Genomic DNA, 21,906 nt, shown 5'->3' on the forward strand with positions numbered 1-21,906 from the left:
TGTGATTCATATCTAATGAATAGAATATGGAGGAAGTGATGGTAAATCACTTCCAGGATTAGATTATAAATGACTGCAGGTTCTATCTTAGATACGCCTCTGTCTCTCTCATCAGTCACAGTAGAGGAAGCCAGAGAGCATATCATGGGGACACTTAGGCAACATATGAAAAGAAAATGCGATGAGAACCATGTCTTTATGCAACAGCTAGCAGGAGCCATGGCATGCCCACAATCACTTGATTCAGCTTTGAAGCAGAGTTGTTCCAGGCAAGATTTGACAGCCCAGCCAACAGCTTTCCTACAGCCTCGTGAAAAATCTTGGGCAGTTAAACCACTCTGCAATTCCTGACCCACAGGAATTGTGAGATAATTAATGACTTGTTTTAAACTGCTCATTTGTTGTATAGCAATGAATAAAACCATGTTCTCATTTCTGAAATTATTTACAAAAATGACTGAAAAATCATATTTAAGGATTTTTTCCAAGGCTTTTCAATTATTAAAACTTACTTCTATATACATACAAAATATTCATACAAATTGCTCATTAATTTCCACTTTTTTACAGAAGATATATTAATAATTTTAGTGGAATATACAAAATTTCTGTCTCCACAGCTAAAAACAGCTTTTTTGGTAAATATCACTTTGTTGTTAGGATAACTAAGGAAACAGAGCAGAACAAGGCCAGAGGGAGTAATGAAAATAGGCAAGGTAGTTTCAAAGGGAAATTCTATTTCTGAAGAAGACATATCCCTTGCAGCAATAAATGATGTGATGGAATAAATGAAATCATTCATATGTAGTTCAATTTTCATTTCTTAGGATTGACTGTCCAAAGTTGTTTGATCACAATGAAGCAGATACTAAAATTTTAAACAATGAGAGAAAAGTAGTTAATGCTTTATACTATTTATATATGGGGGGAAAGCATGAAAAAAAGTGAGAGAGGTAAAAATCAATACAGTAATACGGTAAGGAGGAATGTTAAGAATTAAACTATGTATTGACAAAATGTGGCGGATGGGTTGCATAGGAAAGGTTGAACCAGATTATGGAAGGTAGTATTTAATGGCTTAATTGAACTGTAATTGGCAAGAAACAATTTTAATATTTTGAGCAATGGAGTAATGTGTTGATAAGGGTGTTTTATTAACACCTCTTCATATGGCATAGCATGGTAAGTGCTCTCTAAAAAGTGTAGTTCAGTTCCTCAGGGACTTCTGTATCTCCTATGAATGGCATCTGTCACTGGTTGGGCATGCAGTGGACAATAAATTCTTACTGTATGTTATAAAAATTCATGAAGAGAGTTCATGAGTAGACATTAAAGGGAATGATACTCTTTTTGGTGTCAGCATTGTTTCTCTTCTCTTTCATTTGTTTCATAAGGTTACCTTAATGTCTTTTATGTTTGTTTCAGTAATGAAGTTTATTTAAGACAAGTTTGTGTGTGTGGTGGGATTGGGAAGATAAATTAATTGAGAGTCCTATTCAGCACAGGGAAAAGATTCTAGGTTCAAACAGACCTGGGTACAAACTTGCCTATGCCACTCACCAGCTTTTAAGTTATTTACTGCAAACCTTTGTTTCTTCTGCTATTATTTGGGGGTTATTATACCTACCTCAAGGGGTGCTGTGAGGATTAACTTTCTGGGCCCTAGTGACTATTCCATGGATGTTGATTTTTGTTCCCCTTTAGTAAATGAGGAAACTACTTCCCAGTTAATTAGGCATTTTGCAATTAAAAGATAATCAGTAGGAAAAGAAATGTCAAAATCAGGAATTTACATGTCTAGCTTTTTTTTAAAATCCATATTTTAATACATTTTTAAGTCTTCCTGTCTGCTGGAAGAATTTCCCAAGATCGCATTGAAGTTTTAAGAATTTATTTTTGTAGAGTTTGTGAAAATCATGAAACATAGATGCTTTGTTCATTGCTTTACTTGTAACACACATACATACAATCTCTCTCTCTCTCTCTCTCACACACACACACACACACACACACACACGTCAAGACATTTAGGTTATGGTTTCCTTCCAAGTCATGTATCCTAGGGCAAAAAAAAACATTCTTCAGAACATTTGAAATTCATAATCACATTGCCAACAGACTATTCTCCCAATTTCTAAGCTAAAACTCTGGCTTTTCAAATATTTGTTTACTAAATAAAATGAAACAAGCTGTTCTGCTACATCTATGGTGAAATAATTAAAATGAGACTTACAATTACAGAATATGTTGAATAAATCACAGCCAGAGGAAAAGCATTTCTATTAGTAAAAAAAAGAAATGTCCTTTTATTTTTTATTTATTTTTTTTATTTTTTTAGATTTTTATTTATTTATTCGACAGAGATAGAGACAGCCAGCGAGAGAGGGAACACAAGCAGGGGGAGTGGGAGAGGAAGAAGCAGGCTCATAGCGGAGGAGCCTGATGTGGGGCTTGATCCCATAACGCCGGGAACACGCCCTGAGCCGAAGGCAGACACTTAACTGCTGCGCCACCCAGGTGCCCCAGAAATGTCCTTTTATTTTTGTTTTCGATTTTCATTCTCTATTTTGGTTTCACCTCTCTAAAAGCAAACTTAAAGATTAGTAGATAGGAGGACACTTAGGTGACATTACATCCTTTTGAAAGATCCAGAAATATTTTTCTTCAAAATTTGCTGTGTGGACATCAGCATTCATATGTGCCATATAGAGGAATATTTTTAAGTCCACTACCTGACTTAAATATTTTTGATGAGTCTTTTCACTTAACATTCACTGTTGTTGATTGCACAAATAATTATCAAATTTGTGATTCTTTGTTTTAATAATTACTTCATACTTGAAGAATAAATTATTGCTCAATTAAAATTATACATTTATTTTATCACTCTCAGAACACAAATGTGAGCTCAGATCACTGTTCTAAAAAGAGAATTGCAGAAAGTCAAACACATTTACCTTTTCTCGTTGGCATCAATGACTATAAGTAGTTATAAATATATTCATATGTTTCATATATTTTATATTTCATATATATTATTTTTATATAGGAATTCATATTTTATGTATGCAATATATATAATATTATGTGTATAATATATATAGATAATAGGAAGCCTGCTATATGAATACCTGATGATGTTAAGGTGTTAAGCTTATAATTAGTTTTACATTTTGCACATTTTGGTCTGGTTTCACTATTCATTATTCTATGAAAAAAGAAAGGCTGGGAAGAGTGAAAAAAGGAAGACTGCTTTAGAAAAAAGCAAAAAATGAAAGGGCTTCTTTTAAAAATTAATGTTTAAAAAAATCATCATGCTGAGCAGAAACAGGTTCTTCTGGGGAAATGCTTCATTTAGGGAAAGAAGAGAAAACATCAGGAGTTCTGAATGAGTCATTAAGTTATTATGGCTTCTTTACTGTACTTGCTGTTGTTTGATTTATATATAAATGTTTTATAAAAACACATTTGTTTATAATCTGTCAATAAATCTCTAAGCAAATATTTGGGCATAGAGGGTTGTTTTTATCTATATTTGCTTTTGCTTTTTTCCCCCTGAAGCAAGAAGATTATCCATACCTAAATGACTAGGTCTGTAATATCACAAAAATGAATTATCAGGTGGAAATGAACTACAAAAAGCAAAATTTGGAAAACAACTAAAATTCTATACTCCCTCCCCCCACCAGATTTTAAATTCTGTAATTCTTTACTCTGCTTCTATCTCTCAGAAAACAAGCAGTTGTACTTGAATTAAGTCAGTCCCTTCTACCCATGTAAACATCCAGGTGCAAAGAAACATGTTGTATGGGTTTACTCTTAGGGCAATACATACCCACTCAATACACAGTCTATTCAAATCTTTCTGTAACACCCTTTCACTTCCTTTCCTGTTAATTCCTCTTGCTACTTCATTCCCTTTGTACACCGCTTCTGTGAGGGACTGTATTAACCTCAGGAGCTGATCATTTTAACCTGTTCTCTAATGTTTGTTTTCCTTCAGGAAGTGGAAATGAACCAGGTAACTATGCCATCTGTCCAGATGCCCAAATGAGCCCCTCCCCCATGCCAACTCCCTTAGGCTTCTTCCTTGCCCATCCTAAAAAAAACAAAAAACAAAGAAACAAAGAAACAAAAACCTTCCCCAACATTTTGCTGGAGACATAGACTCGTGATTGGCTTTAGTAAGTGTAAGGAGGAGGTTCTCCAAGGAAAAAAACAAAAGAAAAAAAACACACAAAAAATAGAAGGTTTTTGGTGCCCGAACCTTTAGTCTGAAAAAGCAAGTAGGTATTAATTACTTTGCAAATTGTTCTTCTTATATGTAAGGATTTATTGGATTCCAGCTTTATGAAGGTTTTGATGGATAGGCTGATGGGAAACAGGCATCTCTCACTGCATGCACAGAAAGACTGACCTTGAGTTTGCAGCTGTGTATGCTATTTAGAGCCCTTCCTTCCAATTCTGCCTCTTTGCATCATAGTAAGCCCAAAGCTCTTACTCAAAAAGAGCTAACCTATCTCATTATTGTGAACCAGCCCTTGTGTATTATCTCCTCTGTATAGCAATGGTGTTACATTAAGCCTTTCAAGTACCTCTGTCGTAGGATAAACTCATGTCAGTAAAGAAATGTTTGAAGCCAAGCGCATATGGGAATTGCAGTCTAGATATGCTGCTACAATCAAGTGCATGAAACCTTTTTTTTTTTATCATTTTTTGCTAATTATTCTTCATCCAGTACAAAAATTATGGCAAACATCCAATTTCAGATGTTACATGAAAACAATATATATATATGAACATTTATATTTATATAAAGGTCTTATATGGACATATTTATATAAGTTATATAGTGAAATATCTCTCTAAAGGTCTTAAATGGACAGCTTTTAAGATCATAACCATTTAGTGTACTTTGAAAATGAAAATCAGAATCTAGGTTCAACTTTGCTCTCCTTTTCAATAATGATAGTAAAATATGAGGTAATTTTTACATGGATTTTGATGCTCAAGGGGTTACAATGAACTCTAACTTCATAATAGGAAATAGCATAACTCAAAGAATTATTGCATTCATTCTAGCACCCAAGTATTTTCTTTTCCTGTTTCAGGGACTCCTGTTTTCTATTCCTTTCATCACTGTCTATGTTTAGATTTTCATCACCTAATAATTTTGACTATTGAATGAGTCTTCTGCCTGCTGTCTTAGCTTTCAGCCACATCCCACTCCAATCATACCTGCAGACCGATGCCAGATTACCCTAAGCAATATCGTCTTGATATTAACTTTTCATAGTACTCTGTTGCCTCCTTGATAATGATGAAACTCTTAAAGCTAGCATCTAAAACTCCCCAGAACTGGATCTTAACATATTTTCCAACCTTGTCACTCACATATGTTTGTATCAAGACTGTGTTTAACCAGTTGGTGTATGGACTTCATTGAAGTCAGAACTGATATTTTTAAATTCCTGTTTTGATACTTAATAGGTTTCTGACCAAATAAGCCAATGTAAAATGAAGAATTAGTCTCTAACTCAGAAGTCTGAAAGTCTATTGATTATAGAAATAGGAGTAGTAATAGTAGTCATAGTATAGTAGTTTCTCACTACCACTCTCTAAGCACTAAACTCTGTTGTAGGTATTGTGCAAAGTATTTTATATATATGTGATGGTATTTAACCCACCAACAACCCTACAAGTAGGTGATGTTAGACCAACTTTACAAATAAAGAAACCTGATCACAGGGAGGTTAGTAATTTATTAAATTTTATACACACGGTAGCTGAGTTAGAATTTTCGATCTGGTTTGCCTTAAAGGATGTAAGTGGAACAAAACTAACTTAAAAACGACATGCAATAATGTACAAATGCATTCATTTTTCTTGGGAGAATTTGCATACTTAGATTCTCTGAGGAGCTTGTGAACCCAAAGGAATTCAGAATCACTGAACTAAACTCTCAGTTTCTTAATTAAGAACAAAGGATTTGGGTAATTTATCTTTAGAGACCCTGGTACTTCATATTGTCTGCCTCACAGTAGAAAAATCAATTACATGTTAGGATGAATTGTTTATCAATAGTTTGGTAATTCTATCACTAGTTCCTTGCACACAGCAGGTAATTAGTAATTTTTTAAAGAATATGTGTCACATAGTGGCTGCTGGTCTGGAGATTATAGCATATAATACCAGGATTGCTGTACCAGGCATACTGAGAATGATGACTGGGTAAACAGTACTTACCATTCACATACAGTAAAAGGGCATATGATTCAAATCAGCTGCTGAAAAGTGGCATTGCAATTTATTATATGACTACTTTTGTTTAAACAGTCACTAAAATTGATCTCTTTTGCACTAGCACAGAGAGAGGGAAGTAGGCCTCCAGAATCCTTCTGACGTTCACATTAAGCCACCCAGGGGAAAAGTATAGCGCAGATAAACCACACATGAATAAATTACAGAGGACATAACTGAAAATGTTCTTAGACTCCTAACTAAGCTCAACAGGAGAGGGGGGAAAATTCTTGTTAATATCATGGTGCAATTAGCCACATCCACTCTTGATTTTTTTTTTTAGCAAGACTTTTCTGAATTTAATAAAGACGTGTCTAATTCACCAAACCACAGATTTCATATCCAAATTACAGCCTGAAGGAATAAAACATGTACTTTGGCTTTGATAATTCAAACATCTTCCTGGGATGTCCACTTTACCTGGCTAGTATAGACCTGAGTTATTTTAATTATATCGATTAATTCTAAAGTGCTTATTAAATTAAAAACTGTAAATATTTGGTAGTAGTCTATCTTTGAAAATACCTTTACTGATTTTTGAAAGGCCTATTAGATGGCCATTTGTTTCCCTTATATTTCAGTGCCTGCTGTTTAATTCTGCCTCTTAGTGTGCACTAGTGGCGTGCTTTAAACCTGACCACATCCAAACAGGCAACTCCGTAACATTCCCAGCAAACCCTCCTGAATTGCTAAAGAAATGTTTTGAAATAAGATTTTAAAAATGAAAGTCCATGTAACAATAGTACTATTTCCTTCTCTTTTGAAAATATTTTCTTTACTTTGAGGCTTTTAGACTTGACTAAATAAATAGATTGAAAATGATTGAAACTTTTTGAATAGCCAGGGTTGTACTGAGGACACACATTTTATTTTATTTTATTTTATTTTTATTTTATTTTATGAAATACATTTTAAAATATTAAATTTAGCATTACTTCAATGAAGAAAAGAAATAGTAACTATTGCTTCGGACTCCTGGAAAGAGGTCTTACATAGCAGCTGCCCTCTGAGGCCCAGTCTGAAGCCTTAAGGAGATGTGTAGGGTGGAGGAAAAGAGAAATCCATTTCCTCAGCACACTCAGTTTGGGGTTGTGGGCCAAGACTGTCTGGAGGGCTTAAATCAATTTCTGCCACTTACTGGGTCACTCTGGCCATCACACAGTCTGTGGAAGTCTTCATTTCCTAATCTGTAAAACGGTGATAATAAGAAAACTTTGCTACTATGGTGAGACATAGATAAGGTAACACATGTAAAGTACATCTGATATTTCTTGCTGCTGCTTTTAGAACACTCTATAAAAACATTTTGTTTCCTTAGTTGTTTTAGTCTTAGGGCATCATTAATGGTACTGTGTACAACAAAACAGTTTAGAGCATGTGTGAGAGTAAATGAGATTTGTCATTAAATAAAATTCAATAAAATTGATCTGACACACGTAAGTGCCATTTGTAACTGTAACTTCATTGCATTACATTTGCCCATGTATGATGAGCAACTAATAAATGACTGCAATAATAAACTTTTTTCCTAGTCAAACCATGTCTGACTCGATTGGGAGAAAGCAGTGAGAAGAGGAGCCAGGGGACCATTCCGAAGTTTGAGGCCCTTGGGGAACAAGGGCCAAGTCTAGGGGAGGTATTGAGGACAGGAATAGTGGGCAGGGGAAATTCAAGAGAAGGGCACTGAGTCTTTGAGGAACTGGAAACTTGATGGAAGAGTAAAAGTAGCAGAAAGAGATATGAGAAAATTTGCCCCTAGTCAGCTTCTGTCAGCTTCTGTCTTGCAGGGGACAGGTGTGATCTCACTCTTGTCTGGAGCTTGGAGCCAGGATGTAGAATACAGCCCAGCTCTCCCCTGTATGGGCTGCCTGGCTGAGCAAGTTCCACAGCCTCCGAGAGCGTTATTGGAAAAGGACAGTAAGCAAGTACAGGTCATGAAGTTTCAATGACAAGTTCAGTGACATAATTCTGGTTCATAATAGATGCTCAATAAATACTATTTCATTCTTGTTCTTTTTTTCCATATTAGAGTTTTTTGGCTGTCTGGCAAGGAGCACAGGTTTTGCTGGCCACCAAGGGAGTGGCCCTCTCTTCAGTGATGTGCAAAGAAAGTAGTAGTTAGTATAGGTGCAACCAAGGTGTCAGGCTTTACACATTTGAAGAACATCTAAGGGGCGCCAGAGTGGCTCAGTCAGTTGAGGGGTTGAGCATCTGCCTTCGGCTCAGGTCATGATCTCAGGGTCCTGGGATTGAGCCCCGCATTGGGCTCCCTGCTCAGCAGGGGGTCTGCTTCTCCCTCTGCCTCTCCCTCCCCCCACCACCCCCCTATCCTGGCTTGTGCTCTCTCTCTCTCTCTCAAATAAATAAAATCTTAGAAAGATAAGAAAGACAGAAGGGAGGGAGGGAGGGAGGGAGGACATCTGAGGTAGGGAAGTGCTGATATTTACATCTCTGGAAATTTTCAGTCATTGACTTTCTCTCAGACTTAGCTTTACTGCCAAACCTTTTGGTTTTAGCAGAGATATAGCTGAACTGAACAATATTTAATGCCTGCGTTCATCACAGGATTATTGTAGAAGTACTCAGATGCATCAAAGTAGCTTCCTTCTCTACTCAATTCTTTTTTTTTTTTCAGTTTTTCTTCCCTATCTCCGAATCCTAATCAGATGGAGAAGAGTTAGCATGCTAAACCATCCTGTATTATCTATTATCTACTTCTGCCTAAAAAATCACCCCAAAACTTAGCAACTTCAAACAACAAACATTTATTATCTCACACAGTACTGATTGTCAGGAATCCAGGAGCAGCTTAGCTGGGTGATTTTGGTCCAAGGTATGTCATCAGTGTGCAGTGAAATAATTGGGTGGGGCTGCAGTTATCTAAGTGGACTGGAGAATCTACTTCCCAGCTCACTCCCATGACTGTTGACAGAGGCCTCAGTTCTTCTCCACAGGGCTGTTTACACAACATGGCAGATGGCTTTTCCAGAGTAATAAGAAAATGAGAGTGAGGGAGAGAGAGAGAGAGAACAGCAAGGTGAAAATCATGGTGTATTTTATGACCTACCACTAGAAGTCAAATACCATCAGGTCTCTCAGATTCTGCTACAGCGAGCTGACACAGAGTGGGAGTGAATCCCAGGAGGTGGGTATTATGGGGCCTTCTTAGAGACTGACTACATATGTCCCTTTAGCCTCTCAACTGGCAAAACATGCTGTACGGAAAATGTGGGAGGACTGAGGTTTAAGATGGTCCATCTCTATTTATCAGGCCCTGGGGAAATTTATACTAATCAAAAATTTGATGATTTCTGAATGTTACTTCTATACATGGATTTAAATATTTTAGGTTTAAATGTTTAAATATTTAAAATTATGAATCTGCTTAAATTTGTTCTGTCAGTCATTTAACTTACAAGTAAATATGAAGAGCTTCTATGCATCAGAAGCTGTCCAGGCAATCTGGTATGTGTTATGATCCAGTTCTGTTTGTAAAAGACCAAGGATACACAGAAACAGAGGAATCAAATTTACCTGGGGAGCTGAGAAGGCTTCACAGAGGAGGTCATTTTGAGTTTTGTTTTAAAGGATTAATGAGATTTTGCAAGACTCACAAAGAGACAAGCACGAAGATATAAGAAATAAAAAATGCTGAGTTTCAAAAGACAGCGTAGAGAACCATGCCATCTTTATAAAGCTATAAGTTATTTAAGCATACATATTTGATAAAAATATCAAAATAGAAGCAAGGAAATGAGAAATGAAAAACTCAGGTTAGTGATTACCCACAAAGGGAGTGGGACAGCCAAAAGTTATGAGGTAAGAGAGAAACTGGAGAGAGAGTCAGTGGTGCTGGTGATATTCTAGTATTTGCTCAGGTCAGTGGGATTATAAATGTTAGAAATATTTATAACAGCTTTTTATGGATGAAATATTCTATAGTCATTTTTAACTTTCAGGATATGTTGTCAGCAGAGGGAATAGCATATGAAAATGCTTGGAGGGATGAAACAGCTTGGAATAAAATATAAAGACATAATTATGACAAGGAAATTATAAATAATGCATTATCTTTCATAATATAGAGTTCAGTGTTCTGAAATTGTATTGGAGTATACAAAGGAAAGAAGATTAGAGATACAATTGAACGCAACAAACTCAAAACTCAAAATCTTACAAAAGGAGCAAGTACTATTTCTGTACTGAGAATCAGGAGGCTGGTTTATCCTTTGTTGCCTGCATGGTGATAAGATCAAGGCATATTACAATTAAGAATCTCAAGTAATGTGGATTAATGATAAGTTACAGAAGCAGTTATTATTTTCATCATTAGGAAAGAGGTCTGGTGCATTTTAATTGTCTAAACCTCATCATATGCCAACAACTTTTGTTCCTAGTGGAATTCAAATCACAGGGTGGTACTTTATTTAACAACTTACCCTTTTAAACTATTGTGAAGCTGCAAGTAAGGTTTAATTATATTATTGCCAATCATCTGAAGAATGGTAATTACTTGGAGCTCTTGGCCAGTTTTTCTGATTAAAAGTGCTATGGCGTACTGAACAGGTCATAGGTTCACATCCTGATCCTATTAATTTTCTTCTTCCTTAGACAAGGAATGACTCCACCCTTGGAAATGGTGCTTAGGAAAAATTTGATTGATCTGAAGAGAGCAGATACACGAAATGAAATAACTTCTGCTGTTGTTACTACTTTGTTTTCCTTTTTGGTTTTTTCTATTTCTCTCATTAAGGGAAGAAAAAAGAAAGAAGTTATGACTAAAAGACTATTTTCCTGTGAGGGATTTGAAGTTCTTTTAATAATTCAACAAAGTTAGCAGGGTTGATGCATGACTAAAAGCAATATTTATCTGCCAGAGAGTAAGAGGATGAGTTCCTACATATTTATTCAAGAACAAGTTTCAGGGTACTTTTTTCAGGGGAAGGGGATGTGATATACAAGGCGGAATGTTTTAAATGTTGGATTTTTTTTCCTTTTGAAGAATAAAAATAAAACATAATCCCTGTAAGGCTACATTGGGACTTTCTGAACAAGAAATTGTATCTGTTTTGCCACAAGAAGGCCAAGAGTGTCTAAAGGTATTTTCTGAATCAGCGCTATCTTGCTGAGCTGGGTTTTCACTGTAGCTTTCCTGGTAAACCAAAGTGCCAACTCCTGTTCTTGGTTCAACTGCCTTGGTTTTTGTTGGTCCTTTGGCTGCTTGCTAGATCTTTGTTTTGTCATTAGGACTGTTACTGGTGAAAAATTTCTTTCATTTTTTGCCCACTGATAATACATTCCAGCCAAACTTTACCCATATTTTCCGGGTGTGGGTGTGGCCAGAGGTGAATCATACACCTGTTCTTTGGCCACTTTCCATGTCATTTGCGGTTGACAAGGCTCATCAACATCAGGTGTGTGTCTTAACAATGGTGTCTCTGATTCAAACTCACAACGGTGTTCACTTCAGGTTGGTGTTAGATGTATGGCATCTAAAAATGCCTGCAGCTCCTTTCCTTCCCCACCCGCTCTCCCCTGAGATTACCCTCTGACACACAATCCTTGGAAGTCTTCTTGTTTCACACACTTGCAAAGACTCACATGATTCTCACATCTCTTCATAAATGACTCCTTCCTTCCTTCTGTTTTTTAGCTCTGCCTGTGACTAGACCATGGGGACTAGATGGTCCCCAGTAGCCATGTTTCATTGGTTTTCACTCAAAGTGGCATCCTTAAAGAACTGTTTCCTGTTTTCAGGAAGCCTGAATTTCTGTGTCTTTTGATTTTCTACTGCCTGACTTTTTTACCATCCCCTCACACTCCTAACTCCCTCCAGTCACTTTAACTCCTCCTCCGTAATAGTTAATAAAATCAAGCCTGTTCTACATTCCCTAGCAACTTCCTCCAGACCATGTCCTCTTTTCATTAGCTGTGAACACAGTGTTTGCTGACATTTGTTCGGCAATGAGTGGCTGACAGTGTTGGGTACTTTAGTTCCATTGTCTGACCCATATAAGAATAGAGGCCTCCTCAGTCTTCTCTTCTCTCATCTCATTATCTTTCCATTCTGATTCTTGGCATTATTGTCACAAAACAGATTTGGGGGGGGGCGGGGAGAGGTAGTAAAAGGGTATAAACTTCAGTCATAAGATGAGTAAGGTCTGAGGATCTAATGTATAACACAGTGGTTATAGTTGATAACATTCTTGGATGATTAAAGTTTGATAAAAGAGAAGTTAAATGTTCCCAACTAGAAAGAAAAAAAGAAAGTTAAATCTGTGAGGTGATATATATGTTAATTGACTCAATGGGGAGGAATCCTTTCAAAATGTGTACACATATCAAATCACCATGATGTATACTTTAAATATCTTAGAATTTTATTTTTCAGTTATACTGAAAAAAAGCTAGGGAAAATAAAGAAAAAAGTTCTGAGCCACATTTAGGTGAAAATAGCATTCTATTCTTTACTACCCAAATTCAAATTAGTCCTCCAGTCCCTGGAAACTGATCCATTCATTCAACGTATTTAAAGATTAGTCATCTACTGTGTGCCAGGCAATGTCTTTGAACTGGAGACACAACATAAATGATGCACAATTTCAGTATTTAAAGAATTCAAAATATACTGGGAAGATTTACCAAAAGATGCCGACAATACAATGCAATGCTATGATACGGGGATGCACAAGGGTCTGTGGGAGGCTAAAGCAGAAGCCTGTGGGAACAGCACCCCTTGGGGAAATGACTTCATAGAGAAGGTAACATTTGAGCAGTCACATCAAGTCTGCTTGATGTGCTTCCAGTGTGGGTGCGGGGGTGGAGAGGGGGAATCCAGAAAGAAGACAGTCAATGCAGAGAGATCTTAAGGACAGAACAAGCACATTCTTCTATGACTAGAAAGAGGAAAATAAAGGAGAGGGGAGATAATGTTGGAAAGCAAGGACAAGGACTTATGTATGAAGGATCTTGGTTATCTTGATGAGGAATGTGAAATTATCTTGTAGGCAGTGGAAAAGCAACAAAAATTGAAGCAAAGGCAATTATAGGAACTTGTCCTTGTAACCACTGTACATTTTTTCGCCTGTATCCCCTCTAATTTCATTTCCTGTCTTCTATTAAGTCATGTTCTTAAATTCCTTTAAACATATTCAAGTAGTAATAATCTCTTATAGTTGATATATTGAAATCTGAGGTCTAATTTGATTAGGACCCTTACCTCCATTCCTATTTATCACCATAGGAAGCACAGGAGAAGACACCACTTTCCCCTCGGACTCTAATTCCCATAGGACTTCTCCATTGCTCTCTCTCCCTACATTTTCTTCCCTTCTCATCTTCTGAATCTGTTTACTTTAGAGAAGTTTCAAGTCAATCGTTAGCAAAATCCCCTCAATAATCAACTTATTTTGAATATATTCCTTTTAGGTTCTTTTTTGTCACTAACACTGGTCTCTCCATTGATTATACTCTTTCCCTTACATTCCTTCTGTTTTCTTTTGCATATTCCTTCTACTGCAAGGACTAGAGTCATGGTATATGCCCTGCCTTACTTCTTTTTAATGCTACTTCAAGATTATTCTCCTTTCCTCCTCCAGAAAAACTTCAAGTTTTGACTGTGATTTTGTCAAACTGTTCCATCCACTGTCTCTCCTTGTTATAATCATCTACTGATTCTCAAGTCATTTTCCCTATTCTTTGATGATTTTATCTCCTGGTTCAATCCTACTCTCAACACTATCCTTGTTTTAATTCTCGGTGATCTCAGTGTTGATATAGATCATTTTGCCAATGTTCTGGGCTCTTAGATATTGAATATCCTCTCCAGTTTCATATTCCATCCCAACTCAGGGACTCGTTTCCATGGGTATATCCTTGACATTGCTCTTACAAATCTCAATTTCAAATATCTACTATGACTATCACTGAATATTTTTCTAGCTCACTCATGCTAATATCATGACTAAAAAACACAAAAACAAACAAAAACAAAAAAAAAAAACTCTGACCACTTCAGAATTTAAGAGTTGATCTTAAATTGATCTTATTACCTTATCTTGTCACAGTCCTTCCTCATCCTCTCTGCTTTAGCCTCCTATAGGATCTCTGCTTTAGCCTTCCTTACATGACACAAATACCATGGTGAAGTCAAAAATCACTGCCTAACATACACCTACAGCTCCTTCTTCTTTCCCTCTGCTTTTCACAGTTACCTAGAGGTACCAAAAGTCTGGTGAAATCCATACTGCCATTTTGATATCTGCATACACACCGCCAAATAAGGCTGAAGAAGGAAGACATAGTGCATAATGAAGCCCATCTTACTTTAAATTCATGATCATGAATGCTGCCTGACAATTAGCTGATATTTCCCTAGTCCTGTCCTTACAACTTATGTATTCAAATATTTCACCCATTCTTCTTTTTCCTTTCTGTTATTCTCTCAGTTGATGAATCTTCCTGTTTCACTAAGCAAATTAAAGCATTCAGAACTTAACACTCAAAAGAAGGAACTCCTGGTTATGCTACCAACTCTCACCCCCACCAACACAAAAAGCAACAAAAACTCTTTTGTCCTACGGTTTTCTCCATCTCAGTGAATGGCAACTTCATTCTTCTAGGTGTAGGGCCAGAAAACGTGGTGCTGTCTTCGATGTTTTTCTTTGCTCACACCTTGCATCTTGTCCTTTAAGAAACCCTGTGATTCTCCTTTCAAAATATATCAAGTATGTCATGTTTCTGTCTACCTCCAGTACTTCCACTTTGGTCCAGGTGACCAGCATTTTTGCCTGAATTATTGCATTAACTTCAGAGATTGAATCATGCTGATTCCCTTATCCACTGTACTTGCTTATCGAGAGCAATCACCAGAGTGGTCCTGTTTGAAATTTAAGTCAGATTGTGTCTCTCTTCCACGCAAAAACTTAAAGTTATCCCCACCACAGTCCGCCTAGAAGCCCAAACCATTACTATTATTTAAAATTCCATACATGTTTTCGTCTCCGACTTCATCTTTTCTCTGCTTTGCTATTTCTCCTTATCATTTATCACTATGTAACATTCTGTATATTTTACTTTTCTATCTTGATTCTTTCCAGTACCCATTAAAATGTAAATGCTATAAGGGCAGGGATTTTTCATATGTTTTGTTCACTACTATATTGCCAAAGCCTACATCAATGCCTAACTCATAGTCGGCATGAAGTGAAAGTAGTGGAATGGATGGATGATTTAATGAATGAGATTGTTTTCACATGGCTACATTGTCTGATCTGTTGGGCACATTAATACTTTTATAGCTGTGTGATTTACTGTAGTAATTCAAAGGATGATCTCTAATCAGACTGAGAGAAGTTTGAATTTCATCTGCACCTTGCTACCTGAATTTGCAAATTGCATTTAATGATCTCCAAGTCTTGTCTTCTCATTTTAAAAATGGACATAATAATAGTAACTGACTCAAAGGATAATTGTAAGAATTAAATGAGAAAACGCAGGTAAAATGTTCAAAATGTCCAGGGCAAAGTTCATAAACTTTTAATAAATCTAGTTAATATTTTTTAATTAAACCTAATGCATATTATATTATCTTTCTTTTTGTATCTTGATTTGCACATTTAAGTAATTTTATAAGAGGAGAAAATAAGCTCTCTGAGATTGGAAATGTTAATTTCTATTTCTTTTTAAACCCTTCCAATTTGTTTCACACCAGTATTTAATCAGTTATTCTTTGAGAGTCATGTAGGCCCCTGAAGTGTTTTGAATGGCTCATTTTCAGTCTGGAAGACCATTTGATGAATCAGCCCCATGGTTTCATCCATTTTTCTATGAAAAACTACTCCAGAGTAGGAAAAAAATGTTTGTTATGTACTCTGCTTTTGTGAAAAAAAAAAACAAAAAACAAAAACAAAATGAAACAAAAAACCTCTGAAGGGAATTATCACAGTGCATTATAAAAATGTTTGGAAGAAAGTTTTCCAAAAAATGACACTCAAGAAGTTCATTGAAATCATTTGCAATTCATCAGTGCAAAACTTTACATTTTATGTTCAATCATAAACTTTCTACTTAGGATCATGACCCTTAGAAGTATAATAGTCCCAACTGTTGGATGCTCACACAGTTTAACTAAAGTTTTAGAATTAACAAATATACATGTCGGACTGGCTCTTTTGCTCCTGAGCTAAATTATGATGATCCGGAAGGGTGCAACATGTAGGGGCATCAGCAGGGCTGTGACCGCACAAAGTTTCTCTGAGAGTCTGCACTAAATAGACTTCACTGTGCAACTTTTACAGGTGGGAGAGATTTTTTTTTTTCTGTGAGAAACAGCCACTCTAATAAAATATATTTTGTTCAGATCGCATATGAGTTGATTAGTATTTGTATTCACAAAGCTGGGACTAGAATCCTAGTTATAATGACTGCTAGCCTATGACTTTTATTTTACACTTCTGTATTCCTATATTCTAGGCTAATATAAAGAAAAGCCTTCATCTAGGAGTTAAAATAACCTTAAGTTCTTGTCACACCTCTGTAAATGCAAAGATTTGCTGTTCTTGACAAGACTTGTCACCTCTACACCTTAATTTACTCACCTGTGTAAAAGTAGGGATTGTATCTGCCCTGTATTTTTTACTGACTTCTTAGCATTATGTGCAATGTAAAGATATATAAAAGTATATTACATGTTTTCCAATTTGAAGGATTTTTCAACAATAGTAGTAGCAATTTCTGATGCTGCTGCTCTTTCTTCAACTTTTAGTCTTTGTTCTTTCCATTCAGTTTCCAAATTTCTGTGACTATATTAACATTACCTCTGATCCCCCACCTTTTCAAAAATAGAGTATTGGATTATGCCAGTAGAAAATCCAATGATACAATCATACTGATAGTTGAAATAAAGAGTTCCTCCTATTTTTCTTGGGTGAAATTTTGATAACACCAAATTGTCCTTTCCAATCTGTACTTGGATATTAGTTATAATAGCATCTTTTCTTCTCATTTTCACAGGAAATGACTTATTTCTTGTAGCAGTTCACGAACTGGGACATGCTCTGGGATTGGAGCATTCCAATGACCCCACTGCCATCATGGCCCCATTTTACCAGTACATGGAAACTGACAACTTCAAACTACCTAATGATGATTTGCAAGGCATCCAGAAAATTTATGGTAGGTTACCACTGTTTCTGTTTGGTTAACCCTACAGTGAAGTCCAGAATTCCTGCTGTGTTTTCTTCTTTGAGAGAGATGCTCTAAGTATATGAGAGAGATAAATACCGAAATAAGAAAAAAATAGCCTGGCCTACTGGCAGAAGTCTTATATCAATCAAGTTTTGTTGGCAACAGTCCAGATGCCTTCTTATACAGATTATAGTAAATTTACACACTGATAAATTTTTCTTATTGAGTTTAATTGAAACCTGCAATTACAGCAAAGGTATGATAAACTTTAGTGTTTAAAATTCAGGTTAAAAATGTAATAAATGAATATAACCAATAAAAACAATGAGAAATACAAGATTTTCTTGTAAGATACTGAGATTTTGGTTAAAACTGACAGATTGACCCTCGGTTTATGATACTTGATGTTAGACAGTTACTAGATAAATCACTTTTGAGGTTGCAAAAAATACTCTTGTGTAATGGCTATAATAAAATGACCTCAAAAGTGTGTAATTATTGACTAAGTGAAAGTTAACAAACATGAGAGTGGAAGTTAACAAATGGCGAAGTTTACTTACACATAATTCAAAATAAATTTCTAATATACTAAGATCATTTTTATTTATGGGGTTCAGTCAGTGAATACAAATTAAGACAAAAGGGAGAAAGACTATTCTACATATTTACTTTAATCCTAAGTCCCTCAACAGAACCATTGACCTTTATAAAGACATTTATTTCACACATAATTGTTAAGAACTTGACATTTATAATTTACATATAGAGAGTATGCTTTACTAAATTAGTGAAGTGATGCTTTCATTTTACAATACGAAGGCAAATATGTGTTATCTGTATGTTAATATCCAGTATCCAGAAGGTGTCATTTGCATTTTTAAATAGCATAGTTTAAGATCACTAAGTTGTTTTGCATTCATTAGTTTTTCAATTTCAGTATCTCAGTGGTAACCATTCTCTCAGGGTTAAAATAGGATTCGGGGGGGAAAGTCAGCTTTTGTGCTGCTCTTTATTTTGGGGATACTGAGAAAAGGGAAACGTCTCAGACTAAGTAGCACATGTGTCGAACGCGCTGGCCTATGCTTAATTTGTGCCATCAGAAATTCCTCTTAAGTGGTTAACTGAGGTTAAGGAAGGCTCTTTCTCATGACCTCATGAATTAGTAGTCTAGACTGAAGGTCTGCAAAAGAATATTCTTTCCATATCTAAATACTAAGTGCGAACAGTTCTGTATTTCTTTTTGAAAACATAAATCCCTTGAGGAATAATGCTTTACATCTGCACCAAATTATATGTGTAAACTTTGGCTTAATTTAGAAACCTCTTTTTAGAAATACTTCTTCACATTAATATTTTACTAGTGGCGTTTTAATCAATAGGTGTTCTAGATTCAGTATTCAAATGAAACTCTCACCTAGCAATTTGTCAAAACATGTCATTAGAAGAAGAAAATGAAAGTCAGGAAAAGGTTATAAATACAGTTGGAGACACAGGGTAGCATAAACTTTGCTTCGTTCATGTTTATCTTTTAGAACTATTTGCATAGAATCATTGTCAAATCTAGGATTAACTTTGGTGGAGCTTACATGCATGGTTCCAGTATTCATCTTCATTTATGTATTATTTATACACCACCTACTTCCAAAAAAGATTTGAAAGCAGCTTTTCCAATAAGGACTCTGGCGAAGCTATAAGAAATATCATTAAAAATTAACAAAGAAAGTTCAGTGACTTGGATTCAGAACTTAGCATGATAAGGACTTTCTGAGAGACTCGGCAGTGGTTTGTTGGGTACGATGGTTTGTTTTTTCAGAAAACATACAATCTTAAAGACTTCTTAGCTCACTTAGTCTGTGCCCTCCCTCATGAGTGGTTGTCCTCGGCAGTAAGCTATCCAGCACTATTCCGGTGTTCAGTGAGCCAAGTGCTTTCCTCATATTTTCAAAGGTCCACCTGACAAGATTCCTCCACCGACAAGACCTCTCCCGACAGTGCCCCCACACCGCTCCGTTCCTCCGGCTGACCCACGCAAGAATGACAGGCCTAAGCCTCCTCGGCCTCCCACTGGCAGACCTTCCTATCCCGGAGCCAAACCCAACATCTGCGATGGGAACTTTAACACTCTAGCTATTCTTCGCCGGGAGATGTTTGTTTTCAAGGTAGGAGGCTGTGATTTTTTTTTTTAACGGTAGATCAAGTGTCTATGGTGTCGCTTTAGAAAACAAGTTCTCATTCATTCTCACACTACCTTCCCAGACCTCTCACAGTTAGAAGTTTCAAAAAAGCATCTTAAAAAATAAACGCACAAATGGGCTTAAATGTCTAGCGGAAGATTGCTGTAACATTCTATTTGAGGAATGCATTTATGTCAGCAGAAGCTAAAATGCCTAGAAATGTGAGGGTAAGAAAATGCTGCATGTTACGAACAGATAAAAAAGCATAATTGAAATCATGAATAGGAACTAATAGGGATGATTTGCTTGGGAGCTTAGCCACTTCCAGGCGCACTCGAGCTATTTTATCTTTGATTTGCACATCTTTATGAGATCCCTATGATTTCACTTGACAATTAAAGCATTGTTTTTTAGAAGTGGTAGTGATCATTTTTGCTTGGGGGTCTACTGGTGGAAATTTGAGTTAATACGAAACCATCATTTTGATTTTACAAGTATATGTCGTTGTTTTCTTTAGTCAGGCATTTATATATACCTGATTTGTATTATTTTTCAAGAAGGTAATATTACATTTTGCTAAGTGTGCCTTTTAATGCCATCGGGTTCTCAGACAACACTAACAAGCAGTGTATTAAAGTGAGTTACATAATGAACTTGCAAAGTAAGTTTACTATAATGTTGAAAAGTGAATATAGTGTAATACTGAAAAATATTTTCTCCCTCAGTGTTGTAAACTGATCTGAAAAATTGATGAAAAAATGTTTTATGTTGACATTAGCACATTAAAATAACCACATTTTACCAATACCATCCATTTAAAAATAAAATAATGTGCTCTCTTTTTGGGTAGACGTGAATCAATAAATAATGAAATATTGTCCTACTTATGCAGAATTTCCTATCTACCAGAGGCTACACTTTAAAAATATAGATTTCATATCATTTTTAATAGACAAAGTACTCTATTTCCTTTCTTGGAAAATAAGATTTGGATTTGATATAATATGCACAAGAGCATCATACTTTCCAGGAAAAATCGATGCTTTTGTTCAAACACATGAATAGATTTTTGAATTCTGTAAATGCTCTGTAATGCTTAATTAAATATCTCTCATTCAATTTTAAGTAGATTAATAAATTTAGATTCAAGGAATAAGAAATAAAAGCTTTCTTTCTGTCTCTCTGTATATAGCCACTCGTTGTGGCTCATCCCACAGCAAGTAGTTGAAATGAAAACAAAATGCAGTCATTTGTTTATTCTACAAGACACTAAATGACATTGAAAGATTTTGTTTTCTCTGTTTTGGCCAAATTCCAACATCCTACCTTGATATCGTAGTCGCATCAATAAAGTGATAAACTTATCCGAGAATATGATGTGAAATTGACTCTGGGTACATTCTTTCCCTCCTTCCTATCTGTGTAATTAGATGGCCGATCTCAGAAAAGACTGGTATCTGCATATGTAACGATCATTTTCACCAGCCTTTCTGTTCTGCACACTGGGAGTGTTCTTGATTGACAAAATGAGGTCTTGTGATCACTGGTTCCTGGAATCAGGAATGGATAAAAAGCACATAGACCAACTCTCAAGTAGAATATAGTAGCCACTATTATTAATATCAAAACAGGTATATGAAAAATATGAGTAAGATCTGCTTCTCTAACCTCTCATATCACCTTGGATTCCTTAATCAAAACTCTATAGTACAGAGTTCCTAAGCTCTATCTGAATTTAATTTCTTTTTTCCGCTGGTCTCTGCCCTCTTTCTAAGAATAATTACTGTTGAGGATATCTTCTGATAGGCACTGCATTCTTTTTAATCTCCACTTACTTGATGGATTTTGTATCACATGGTTTGATAATTTTCATACTCATGTCTTCTTCTGTATAACGCCCAGAGTAGTTTTCGAGGCACCAGGGATGTATGAATGGAAGGTAGCACCCCTGTCTTTATGGAGCTCATACTCCAGGAGTGAAGACAAACATGAACTTAAGTACTTTCAAGATGTAGGAGTAAAAGGTACAACATGAACATGAAGGAAAAGTACTGAAGCCTAGTTGAATAGTTCAAGAAAACTTGACTGAGAAAAAGCTTATGCTGAATTTTGAGAGAAAAATTTCTTGGGCACATTAAAGAAATTGGTATTTGGTGTACTAAAAAAGTTGGCATATTGAGGGAGAGAAGATAGACATATAAACACTAGTGCAAAGTGACAAATTATATAAATCGGAAATAAACAA

The 21,906-nt window shown here is 35.9% G+C and overlaps 1 protein-coding gene across 1 annotated transcript in view; it reads left to right on the forward strand.

The window, feature by feature from the left end:
- Positions 1 to 21,906, forward strand: part of MMP16 (matrix metallopeptidase 16) — a 290,244-nt gene that overhangs the window by 184,935 nt on the left and 83,403 nt on the right. Inside the window, exons 5-6 of the mRNA XM_045806016.2 lie at positions 17,314 to 17,475; positions 19,435 to 19,646. Coding sequence (XP_045661972.1) covers positions 17,314 to 17,475; positions 19,435 to 19,646 — 374 coding nt within the window. The remainder of the gene's footprint in view (positions 1 to 17,313; positions 17,476 to 19,434; positions 19,647 to 21,906) is intronic.

The sequence above is a fragment of the Ursus americanus genome, chromosome 9 (assembly GCF_024610735.1).
Source record: "Ursus americanus isolate L20-20 chromosome 9, mUrsAme1.1.p, whole genome shotgun sequence".
Taxonomy (NCBI): Eukaryota; Metazoa; Chordata; class Mammalia; order Carnivora; family Ursidae; genus Ursus; species Ursus americanus.